Below are 12,023 nucleotides of genomic sequence, written 5' to 3' on the forward strand. Positions count from 1 at the left end.
GAGAAGACGGATGTGGATGATGGGTGTGATGGATGATGTACGTATTCCGACTATTAGCTACCCACATGACGACGTACAATTACAAGAATAACAGAATTGAAAAGCATTCCTCTGTCGTGTGGTATTTGCTAACTGCTGTACGCTCTCTACACCTCCCTCTACACCTCCCTCCCTCCCCCTACACCTCCTCTACACACCCTCCAGCGGCGTCACCTTGACGGGCAGCTCGACGGGGTTGCAGTTGAACCGCTCGTGGTGGCGCAGGACGTAGTCCGGGTCCGGCAGCCGCCAGTCAAAGGCGAGCACCAGGGCGGCCACGCAGAGGCTGAGCTCCATGTAGGCCAGGTTGCGCCCGATGCAGGCGCGCGGGCCCATGCTGAAGGGCGCCACGTAGTCCTGGAGGTGCTGGCGCTCCTGGTCGCTGTACTCTGGGTGGCCCGGCAGCCACCGCTCGGGACAAAACGCCGTGGCGTCGCGGAAGAGGGCCGCGTTGCGGTGCAGGCTCCACGTCTGCGCGGACACGGTGACGCCGGCGGGGACGGGCTGGCCGTCGATGGTGCCGTCAATGGTCGTGGGCGCCGTCGTCCGGCGCGGCGCACCCGTCCCCAGCGGCGGGTGCAGGCGGAGCGCCTCGTCGAGGACGGCGCGCAGGTAGGGCACGCGCTGCAGTGTCGCGTAGTCGACCACCACGCCGCCGCCGGTGGTGTGCGCCGCGCGGAGGGCGGCGCGCAGCGTCGCCTGCTTGTCGCGATGGCGCGCCAGGCAGTAGACGGTGTTGGTCAGCGCCGACTGCGTGGTGTCGTTGCCCGCGTTCAGCATGACTGTGCTCTCGGCGACAATCTCGTCGAGGGGCATCGGCGCGGGCCGCGCCGCGGTGGCCGTGACCGGCAGGTGCGCGAAGAGGTCCGCCGCTTCCGACGCATCGGCTGTGCGCGCCAGCCGCTGGACGGCCAGGTGGCGCGCCATGCCGGAAAAGTCGTCGCCGCACCGGCGGCCGGCCGTCCACGACAGAAGCACGCCCTTGACCAGCGCGTACCAGCGGGGGGCCAGGTGGCCCAGGCACACGCTCCAGGCGGCGCCCGTGTGGAACGTGTGCATGGCCTGCACCGTGTGCACGGTGCCGTCGGCGTCCTGCGCGCTGCAGTCGTCGTCGCCGCGGTCGAGGAAGCCGTAGGTCTGCGACCAGACGACGCTGGTGATGGCGTCGTACGCAAACATGTTGAGCCACGGCCGCACGTCAAACACGCCGTCGGCGCCGACCGCAAACCGGTCCCTGGGCGACACCTGCCCCCCCGCCGCCTTGATGCGGAGCGCCGCCACCAGCTTGGCCACCGTCGCCGCCACCCGCGGCTCCATGGCCACAATCTGCTTCGCCGCAAAGACAAACGACAGGTTCTTGCGCTTGCCCCGGTGCACCGCGCGGTCCGTCACGTCCGCCATGTTGGGGTTGCCGGCGGCCTGGTTGTCGTAGAACGCGTCTTTGACAATGGACGTGCCGTGCCCGTAAATGGCGCGATACGCGCGCGGGCTCGAAAACGAAAGGTGCGTGGGGCCGAGGCGCACCACCGGGCCCAGCTGCCGGTGCGCGCGGTCGACGGCCAGGTACTTGCGGCCGACGTAGTTGTGGTACATTTGCCACAACGGTGTGTAGGCGGCGATGCTGGGGGCGGGGTACTTGCGGAGGCCATGGCGGTCGACAAAGAACACCACGAGGGGATAAACAAGGGCGACGACGACAAGGGCCGCAATGGCATAAGGGATGTCTGTGTTGTCAGTGGGCTGTGGTGGTGACGGAACGGGGACTGAGCGGGGAGGCTGTGGTTGGCAACATACGTGATACAATCATTGAGTGAATCATTGTGAGTGAATCATTGTGAGTTGTGATCAGGACGGTGACGTTGATAGCAAGTCGATCTGGAAGGTATGCGGCTGCAAAGAGTGGCCTGCCTTTTTTATCTCTTCCAGGGGAGACGCAAAGAGAGACTCGACAGACAATCCCGCCGGCAGACACGGCGGATCCTCAGCATCGACATCGTCGAGTCCGATGACAAACAGATGGCCGACATACTCGGCGGGGACGGTCTGGAACGTCTCCGACATGCGAGGGCTGTGCTACACTGTGATGGAAATGCAGGATGATCCTCGACCTCGACGGCAATTTCCTAATGTAGAAGGCCGCGGCGATGTTGACACGAGAAGTAGGGTGACATACAAGACTACGAGGAAGACTACGAGGAAGACTACGGACAGACCAGCGCTAAAAGAAACCACAACCGAAGAGAGACATGCTTCCCCGGATTTGCTTGTGCGGGGAATGTGGAGAAGGCGAGGAGAGATGCAATCAAATATCAAAGGCAGTGGTAACGTGGAGGTATGCTGGTCACAGTATCGACAAGCGACGGCCAAGGTGCGTAGATGGCCTCATGACCTACTGACTCAATAAAGTGGACGCTTCTCCGCAGATTCTCCACGGACCACAGGCTTTTGTCATTGTATGTCGGCGAGAATTGCCTTTATGTATTCATTACTTTACGAGATGGACATTACCTAGTATTCTGCCCGTACACGCCCACCCTACTGCACCTACTGCACCCATGACTGGGCCTCGCCGCTCCAGATGCGCTGCAGCTTGTCGCAGCACGTCGCATTGGGCCACTTTGTGCGCTGCATAAAGTCCTGCAAAAAGGTGAGCAGGCGCGTCTGGTCGTCCCGGTGGGAAAACACTTGGCCGAGCCACGCGATGATGGCGGTGCCGTTGATGGTGGCCCCGAACGCCGGTGACGCCATGGTGATGCCGCACAGCACGCGCGTCGGCTCCAGGACCTCGGCCTCCATGTAGCGGCCCAGGGCGAGCATGTTGGCTGGGGTGGTGGTGTCGGTGTTGGTAGTGTTGGTGTCCTGCGGGCGTCGATGCAAGGCCACCAGGACCTTGGCGCCATAGTAGTACTGCCAGCCGACGACGTGCCAGGTGCTCACGTAGCGCAGCGTCGGGAACGGGTCGTCGGGCGCCTGGTAGCGGGCCCACGGCTGGTACGTCGCGGGCACGCGCTCGTGCCACTGGGCCAGCAGGCGGTGCAGCTCGAGCAGCCGCGCCGCGCGGGCGGCGTCGGCCAGCGTTGCGTCCCAGCAGACGGAGCACGCGCGCGCAAACAAGTACGTGGCGCGGTTGGCCCAGGCCTCGTCGGACACGGGGGCCAGCCACTGCCTGTCCACATCCACGTCGACGTCGACGTCCACATCCATCTCCTCCATCTCGCAGGGCTCCTCGTTCAAGACCGCCATGCGGATGCTCTGCCGCTTGTACACCCAAAACGCCACGGCATCGTCAAAGTCCAACGCGTGGTCTGGGTTGCGCGCAAACAGCGACGACGCCCCCATGAGGTGGCATTGCATGTCCTCCTGCATCTCCGAAAACTGCTCGGCCATGCGCAGGATGACGACGGCCGCGCACAGCACGTCGTTGTCGTTGTCGCCGTTGTCGCTGCGGCTACGTGACGACAGCGTCGAGAGCAGCGCCTCAATCGCCCGGCTACCGTACAGCTCGCCCTGCGCCGGGTCGAGGGCGCCCGTCAGCGCGCGGATGCGCGCCGCGTACGACAGACACGCCGAAAAGAGGACCGGGTCGTGCAGCGCCAGCCGTGGCACCGTCTCGCTGAAAAAGCACGTCGGCGACACAATGTCGAGCCAGACGCCCGTCTCGCGAATGTAAAACTCAAACAGCTCGGCGTCGCCCGGGTTGGCGACCACATGGCGCGGCAGAGAGACAATGGGCGACCAGCGCGAGAGGCGGGGGACAAGGGATGTCTGTTGCTGCGCACGGCTTGTGCTGACGGCATCGGTGGCACGATCCCTGTCGACGCGTGGACTCGATATCGACGAGACGGCGATTGTTGTCGTGGACCGTGCATCGGCCTCGTCGGCCTCGTCGGCCTCATCGGCCGCTTCAGCACGCACGGCGGTATCGTCGCTGGCCTGGCTGTTGCTTGCACGTCCCCGAACTCGAACCCGCTCTGTATAGACACTCGGCCGCACCCGCAGCGCCGCTCCCGCATATTCACATCGCCGCGGTTGTCGGGACCTGCGGCAGGCCGAGCAGCTTGGCACGTCGCGGTCACACCGCAGATGCCGGTCTCGACACGGGAGGCTGCAGATGGGGGCCGATTTCGTTAGCAAGCGGAGGCCTGTTGGGTGGACCACATTCGTACTCACCACCCTGGCTTTCTCATTTTCGTCAGTGCGGCGCCCTGGTGTGCCATAGCATGGGCTGTCTGGCGTGTGGTCGATGGCGTGTGGTCGGATACGTGTCTGGCCGGAACGGACGCCGCATGTGTGCCTCGGCGAATATACATGCAACCAGAAGTTGTCGGCGAGGTGTGCGGAGCGTGGGGACTTGTACATGAAATATACGATGTATGGAAAGAGGGGAACACGGACGATGAGTTAGGGTAGATCAGTCTTCTCGACCCACGGGGCCAAGGTCGGCCAAAGGCTTCGAAAGGCTAAACGGCACAAAATTGACGAGTGTCGGCTGTTTGTAGTGGCTGGAGCTAACGCTTTTATGCTGTTACTAGTTGACTTTTTTGTTGACTTTCCTGTTGGATTGTTGTTCGCGTCAACGCTCCACAATATAACGCCGCAGTTGTTCAAGGCCGGGCACGCTTCATCCCTGTGCAGGTCCTGTACAAGTTGGCGAAACACAATAATGGAAAAAAAGGGAAAAAATGACTGCACGACACGGCCAAAGCCAACAACTCGCCTGTCCGGGGTCAAAGACCCGGAATCTGTGGACAAATGCCGGCGTGCGGGGCCGCAGTCTGAACTAAACCGCACACGGCAATAGTCGGCGAGTTGTGCCATGCGACATCCAAACGTCCGCCAACGTCCCCAACTTTGACAACCGCCGGCGGATCTTAGCGGTTCTTAGCGTACAGCCCGTCATGTCTCACCGTCCGCCACGACGTGGACGAGACAAATTTGCGGTATTCCAACCTTGTTTTTCAACTTTGTTTCTCTCGTCATGCCGTCCGGCTCTGTCTCTGCTTTTTCGGTGAACGTAGCCACGCCATACTATGCGGAATCCAATACACATGTTTCCCACGGGCGTGTCCCTTTGTAGAAACAATAAGACGAAATACATAATTCGATAAATTAGGATGCACAGGGGCCCATCTTGTCCACTTTAGCTAGACTCTCCTCATCTACCCCGGCATCTCAGACGTGCATCTCCTCCAAACGAGAATATAACAGCCTCGCATGTCCTCCTCTCCAGACTTCCCCAGATTCTCTTTCCAAATCTGTCACCCTCTCCACATCCTTAATTTGCTCTCCTTCCATATCCACCCCATTGTCCGGCTTCTCCTCCTCCACCATGCAGGAAAAGGTGTCCAGTGAGGCCATTGAGCGCGCAACGTCGAGCTCCGGCTCGGGCGACGTAGCGCCTTCTGCTGCCACAGCCACTGCCATTGCCACTACTTCGTCGCTCGTCCACATCGACGTCCATGCCCCGCGCAAGAGCTACTTCTTTGGCGCCCGGGGCAAGAGTCTCATGCGCGCCATCTCCTCGGCTGGCACCGTGGGCTTTCTCCTCTTTGGCTACGACCAGGGCGTCCTCGGTGGCATCAACACCTCCGAGGACTTCCTCCGCCAGTTTAACCATCCCTCTGACACGCTCCTCGGCACCATCAACGCCATTTACGAGTGCGTCCAAGACCATGCTGCCTAAATCAATCTTTGCTTGTTATCAACTTTTTTATGCATGTTTTGCTGACGCAGCCTGCCCTGCTCCTGTGCCACAGAATCGGCTGCTTCGCTGGCGCCATCTGCGTCTTCATCGTGGGCGAACGGCTCGGTCGCCGCAAGTGTCTGTATGTCGGCGCCGTCCTCATGGCCATTGGCGCCGTCCTGCAAGCCTCGTCGTTTGGCGTCGCCCAGATCATTGTGGGCCGCGTTGTCTGCGGCTGGGGCAACGGCTTCAACACGGCCACCACGCCGCTCTGGGTCAGCGAGCTGAGCCCGGCCAAGTCGCGGGGCCGTCTGGTGGCCGCCGAGGGCACCCTGATTGCCTTTGGCATTGTCATTGCCTCCTACTTCAACATCGGCATGTACTACGCTAGCGGGCCCGTCGTGTGGCGCGCGCCCATTGCCGCCCAGCTGCTGTTTATCGTCGTCCAGGTCGCGCTGACCGCCGTCCTCCCCGAGTCGCCGCGCTGGCTCACAAAGCACGGCCGGCACCAGGAGGCCGTAGACATTCTCGCTCAGCTGCACAGCCGCGACGCCGCCCTCGACGACCCTGCCGTCCTCCAGACAAAAGCGGCCATTGACGCGGCCCTGGCCTTGGAGCAGGCCGGCGGGCCCTGGCGGCTGTCCGAAGCCTTCCAAAGCGGGCCCCTCAAGATCCGCCGCCGCTACATGCTTGCTTTTGGACTCCAAGCGGCGCAACAGCTGAGCGGTGTGAACATCTTAATTTATTATTTTCCGCACATTCTAACGACCAATCTCGGCATGGCCACAGAGACGGCCCTGCAGCTGGCCGCCGGGCTGTCGGTGTCCTACTTTGTCTTTTCCCTCGTCCCGCTGTTCTGGCTCGACCGCATGAGCCGCCGCAAGCCGCTGGTGGGCGGTGCCTTTGTGTGTGCCCTCTGCTTCCTCATGGCCGCCATACTCCAGTCGACCCCCACCGACGGCCGCGTCAAGGCATCGCTGGCCTTCTTTTTTCTCTATTTGGCCGTCTTTGGCATGGGCTGGCTCGCCATCCCCTGGTTGTACCCGGCCGAAATTATGCCCCTGCGGCACCGCACACACTCGGCCGCCATTGCCACCGCCGCCGACTGGATCTTCAACTACATGATTGTCCAGATCACGCCCATTATGATCTCCAACATCTCCTGGCGCTCCTACATCATCTTCTTCGTCATCAACCTCGCCATTGCCGTCGCCGTCTTTCTTTTTTACCCAGAAACCTCGGGCCGGTCGCTTGAGGAAATGGATTCTCTCTTCTTGGGCGACGGAGACCACGTCTTCGTTGTCAACGCCAAAGGCCAGCTGCGTGCCGCCTTTCGTAGTCAGTACGCCAGGGACGAGGAGGCGTAAGCACTTTCAGCACGTGTGGTGGACGCCACGGAAATTTGTATTCAGAATATAGTTTATGTAGTGGCAGTGTCGTAAAACAAGTTGTCTTCGCTTCTGTGTTCACCATTTATGCCTCTCGGGTGTCGGACCGTGAAAACGGCCCTTGCCGGGCCGACGCGGGTAGAGTGGGTCCAACAAATATATTTGATTGGCCAGTGTACACTAGCGTGCTCCTGTCAGTGTCCCTTAATGCTTCCGATTACGAGAGGGAAGGAGCGCTGCCAGCACCGTATAGCATGTATCTGTGTCATATCGATAAAAGATGGGCCGACGTTCAAAACTACAAAGACGACGGTGAGAGAGTAACATATCCACATGGCCCGGTCCGTGGATAACCCAAGTTGGGTTCGTGCTTCCGACGCTGTATAGGAAGCAAGATAGCAACCATCGGCGGTTACAATGTACGGAACGAACGAATATATGACGTGGTCGTCCTTGTAAGTCCCGAATATTGCTATTTTCTAGAAAGGCTGACTTCGGTGTTCCATTGTTCCTGGTTTTCTGTTCTTGGTTCTATTCAGAATGATACCGCTCAATCTCTTAATAGTTTGTCTTCGTCGTACAGTCGCCACCTAATAGTATCTCTATCTACTACAGCGCACGAGCATACGCATATGCTTAGACGACCGGCGGCGGTTTGTCAGTCCATACTTATGATTCTTCTCTGACAAGACCGTTTTCCCGTGTTTCATGGTCCGAATAGGACTCCCAGCCCCCCAGCCCCCACACCGTCTACTCCGCCTTGACGCTGGCCTCGACGTCGCTCGAGCACAGACCAAACGATGCGCCGGCTGCCGAGATGGTCGACCGTGCTCCCTCCGCGGCCGCCTCATCGTACTGCGTCTGGTTCCAATACAGCTGCGTCACGTTTGTGTAGCCTTTGACCGGCACCCACTGGAAGCCCTGGATGTGGACGGGCGTCGACGATGGTACGACCGCCGACGAGGACGACGGCAAGTTGTACCACATGACAAACCCGTACGCCGCATAAAAGCCCCACGTCGTCTCCCCGGTGCCCAGCGACGCGTTACCGCCGTCGACAAACCCAACAGGGGCAAACGCACCCGCCGTCACGTTGATGTACAGGTTCTGGTCGAGCGACGTGTAGTCGTGGAAGCCGTTCTTGCGTGCCGGCTGGATGGGGTCCAGTGGCGCGCCCGAGTGGCTGGTCACCGACACTGTTTTGTGTGTGAGAAGGAGCGGACATCGGAACATACAACGAGCGAAGCGAGAATGTAAAAGGAACCTACAGTACAGGGGGAACGAGTCCTTGGCGGCGAACGAGTCAAGGCTCGTGGATGTGGTGCCGTCGCCCGTCGTGTTGCGGTAGATGAAGCCTTGTCCCAAGTCAGTTGTGGTCCAAGAGTATGTCTGAACAGTGTTCGCATGTCATCGTTTCATTTCTTTCCGGACATACCGTCGGCATAGATGTTGTCGGTGCAGACCAGAACCGAACTAATGGCCGTGGATCCGGCACCGCGAGCAAGGCCGGCGAACGACAGCAGCGCCGCTGCCGCAACAATCGAGGTTCCCTGTGACAGCATTTTGAACGTCTTGGATGGTGAAAGAAATGTATTGCTAAGATGCGGAAATGTGGGATGAGGATGGCCCGGATATTTAAAGACAATATCAGCTGCCCGGGTAAAGGAAGAGCCAAACAAAACCCATCGAGCCACACGGTCGAGAAAAGCGACATGCGGAAACAATTTATATTTCCCGCTCTAAACGAGCCGGCGCCCGTCTCTCGAGTGTCAAACAGAATCGTCCCGTGTGTCCAGGTGATGGGTTTCTGATTCATCATTTGGTCATGCCTTATAATTCGTCCCTTGTCGTCATCTGCATGCTGTCCTTTGGCCATGGAACGGCTCGTCTCCTCGGGCATTCGCTGCATCAGCCCCCTTTTCTGTCCACTTCCCTCTCGTTTGCGATGTGCGCTGTGTTTCCCGGACCCCGGTTCGCGCTGACCCAACGATCAAGCGGCACAGTCGTCGTCATCTATTTTTTGTACATCTGCAACCACGGCAGGCGCTTGGCACGCTATGGATCATCCCCTCCTTATAGGATGAAGTTGACCTGTGCTAGCTGTGCCTCACCATGCTCTGTACATGTATGTGTGGCATGTACGGAATACAAGGAGAACAGTCAAGGCAACGTGGGCGGGTGAAGGAAGAGTTGGGTTGAAACAAAGGTACCCAGAAAACGAACCAAATCGGTCAGCCAAACACCTCCAACGCCGAGGTCGACAAATCAGATGTCGACATGAACGAAACCAAAACATGCACGTTTTAGGGGATCGACAGAATTACGGATGGGCGCAGGCACAGGAGGCGGCACAACAAATAACGAGAAATGCGAACCCAGGACTTTGAACCCAGAACCTGGAACCAAAGAACCAAAAATCCCAGAACCGCAGAACCGCAGAAATCCGGCCAAAATCACACAAAGCGCAAGGTGGCCGAGGGATGCCATACTAAACCGTCCGCTCGTCCGATGATGCCGGACGAAAAAAAAAAGAAAGAAAAAATAACACAAAGGCCAGAAAACAATAATTTTGGTCCGTGGTCATTTGTTTGCAAGGTCAGACCTCATCCTTGGAGGCACCCAATTGTGGCTGCGCTGTGGAGCAACGTCTCCGCGAGCCCAGTTGGGCGACTTTGCCCCGCTAGCGAGCTCTGCCGTTGCTTGCCGGAACGCCGGCATGGGGGCCAAAATAGGAGGTTTTGGAACATGTCGAGTCACCTAAACAGCACTGTGTACATCTAAACTCTACGAAATAATGAAATGCAGGATACCTCATATATTAAGGTTTCGTCACGCCGCCCTTAATAAAAGCATCAATTGGAGGAAGATCGGCAGCAGCTAGAATCACCATTAACCAGGTCGACATTAACACAAAGCGATGTTCCAGACTCGAGGATCATCGGCCTGGCGGGTGGAATACTTTTGCATGTCTCTTGACAAGGTGCACGCATCCCTGCACACATCATGCGTGGGCAACTAAAGACGGCATGCTCTCTTGGCGGCAGCGCTTCATCCTGTCTCGTTTTTCGTTCCGCCTTCTTCGCCAATAGAAAGGCCTCGACGGCGGGATGACGCGGATGTCGTCGACATGCGGTGACGACACATTTTCTGCCTCTGGGTCTGTGCTTCTCCACTGGTCTGAGCATCTACGCTGATCACAGTTTGTGTTGGACCACGCAATCCCTCCTGACCTTTGGTAACCCATTTGTCATAAGCATACTCATGTTAGAAATCAAACTGATCATACAACGTACCAATAATGTAAGCCGCAACTGCATGTTTCACTAGTCTGCCGCCTCTGGATCCAGTGGGCCTTTCCACGTTGCGATTTTGGATGGATTGGAGCGGATGTGGATCGAATGAGGAAAACCGCGGAGAAAGGGTGGAATGCCGTGCCGTATGAAATTATTGAAGAGGTAAAGATTTCTTTGTGACTTTTCTGATATAAGAATAGTGTTGTTCTTCTAATTGAAAAAGTAAATCAATTGTGTTGTTTTTTTAGTTGATTTTTTTTAAAAAAAAAATAAGAAAAAGAAAACGAACGCAAAAAAACATCTTCAACACATTCGAACAAGGCCCTGTGAGTCGCACGTGCAGATTTACGGTACAGAAACAGATCAAAACGAGATCAACGGCCAAGTTAACAGAAATTAACGGCAAGAAAACATATAAGCGAATGGATGAATAAATGGAAGGCAAAGGTTTGCCGTAGTAAAGCCGGCGAGTATGTTATGCGCCGATTGATCGCTGGAAATGGTCGTTGCAGCGAGAACGACATACTCAAACCTCGAGCTGCTTAGCCTCTGAATCGAGCCAGCGAGCTACCCATTGGCTCCGCAGCATCAAAGATGTAGAAAATTCAGCAAATCAAGTCTGCGTCTTCCCGTGTCTGGCTCACTGGCTAAGAACTGGCTAGATATTGTACTACTGATCGTGAATCCCATGTACAGACTGGACATTTTGTGCGCTGACTTATGTATGCAGTTTTTACGATTTGCGCTTCTACAGCCCTCATTCAGCTTGAACAGGTCGTTCCTGCCAAGAATATCGTTGCGTTACTTAAGGAGAGAACGATGACCCGCACTGTACTGTCATTACTCAAGCCCGATGTTTCTTTAATTTTCAATGAAAGCATGTCATTTCTCCTTCCTCAGAACCGTCTCTTCTTACGCGGGGCAGGAACGGTCTTCACAATGAGATGCCAAAAAGGGGAAACTGCCAGGCTTAGCCAGGTCCACGGCCACACGCGCCTTCCCTAGCGTCTCCGGCGGGGCGGAGCGAGTCCACATTGGCGCCAGCCCCGCCAAAAATGTTTGTTCACCTTTGTGGTGCAGCCACGACGATGTTTCGATGCTGTTTTCGTCGTTTGGGTTTGGGTCTGGGTCTGTTGGTCTCGTTTTTGTCGCCTTCTTGACAACTCTCGTGTTTCAGCCGTGTTGCGACATATCGAGGTAGAGGCTGCACGTTTCCTTCTCGACCGTCAAGTCAAAACCAAAAGGACCTCCTCGCGAATATTGAGTGCCTACCACTTGCCTCAGGCTGTGCGTGCTCTGACCGTGCACTGCTCAAAATGGGAGCGCCTATCTTGCTTCTTGTCAGCTCGTCAACGGCCTTGTCGTTTAGAAGGCCACATACCGACATTTATGTATGCGTGTGGGGGTGGCGTCGGGCCTCGACACAAATGACGGCTTCAAGTACGAGAAAACAGTCGCCTAGTTCTCTCAATTGGCGCCTATTTTACAGACACGTCCCATTTCAGACCGTTCCTGGATCATCCTGCAATCATCCTTCACACCTTCACACCTTTCTTGCCAAATGTAAGAGGGAAGGGGGTCATGTTTATGTAGGCGACTCGGTCTGGCAAATCGGTGGCC

At 57.3% G+C, this 12,023-nt stretch overlaps 6 protein-coding genes across 6 annotated transcripts; 2 read left to right on the plus strand and 4 right to left on the minus strand.

The window, feature by feature from the left end:
- Positions 1-189: 189 nt before the first annotated feature.
- SPSK_01114 (benzoate 4-monooxygenase cytochrome P450) lies at positions 190-1,858 on the minus strand (the record flags this gene model as incomplete). The annotated part of the gene is made up of 2 exons (XM_016728045.1): positions 190-1,802; positions 1,834-1,858. The coding sequence occupies 2 exons, from the start codon at positions 1,856-1,858 to the stop codon at positions 190-192; spliced, it is 1,638 nt and encodes a 545-aa protein (XP_016584094.1).
- Positions 1,859-1,884: 26 nt separating this feature from the next.
- On the minus strand, positions 1,885-2,100 carry SPSK_01341 (uncharacterized protein; the record flags this gene model as incomplete). Its single annotated transcript, XM_016728268.1, has 1 exon — positions 1,885-2,100. One exon carries the CDS (start codon positions 2,098-2,100, stop codon positions 1,885-1,887), a length of 216 nt encoding a protein of 71 aa, XP_016584095.1.
- Positions 2,101-2,583: 483 nt separating this feature from the next.
- Positions 2,584-4,398, minus strand: SPSK_01101 (uncharacterized protein; the record flags this gene model as incomplete). The annotated part of the gene is made up of 1 exon (XM_016728032.1): positions 2,584-4,398. One exon carries the CDS (start codon positions 4,396-4,398, stop codon positions 2,584-2,586), a length of 1,815 nt encoding a protein of 604 aa, XP_016584096.1.
- Positions 4,399-5,368: 970 nt separating this feature from the next.
- SPSK_01310 (uncharacterized protein) lies at positions 5,369-5,722 on the plus strand (the record flags this gene model as incomplete). The annotated part of the gene is made up of 1 exon (XM_016728240.1): positions 5,369-5,722. One exon carries the CDS (start codon positions 5,369-5,371, stop codon positions 5,720-5,722), a length of 354 nt encoding a protein of 117 aa, XP_016584097.1.
- Positions 5,723-5,751: 29 nt separating this feature from the next.
- Positions 5,752-7,089, plus strand: SPSK_01154 (sugar transporter; the record flags this gene model as incomplete). The annotated part of the gene is made up of 1 exon (XM_016728085.1): positions 5,752-7,089. The coding sequence occupies one exon, from the start codon at positions 5,752-5,754 to the stop codon at positions 7,087-7,089; it is 1,338 nt and encodes a 445-aa protein (XP_016584098.1).
- A 771-nt stretch (positions 7,090-7,860) lies between these two features.
- Positions 7,861-8,672, minus strand: SPSK_01247 (uncharacterized protein; the record flags this gene model as incomplete). The annotated part of the gene is made up of 3 exons (XM_016728178.1): positions 7,861-8,306; positions 8,379-8,465; positions 8,546-8,672. The coding sequence occupies 3 exons, from the start codon at positions 8,670-8,672 to the stop codon at positions 7,861-7,863; spliced, it is 660 nt and encodes a 219-aa protein (XP_016584099.1).
- Between the last annotated feature and the right edge of the window lie 3,351 nt (positions 8,673-12,023).

Source organism: Sporothrix schenckii (assembly GCF_000961545.1).
Source record: "Sporothrix schenckii 1099-18 chromosome Unknown Cont48, whole genome shotgun sequence".
Taxonomy (NCBI): domain Eukaryota; kingdom Fungi; phylum Ascomycota; class Sordariomycetes; order Ophiostomatales; family Ophiostomataceae; genus Sporothrix; species Sporothrix schenckii.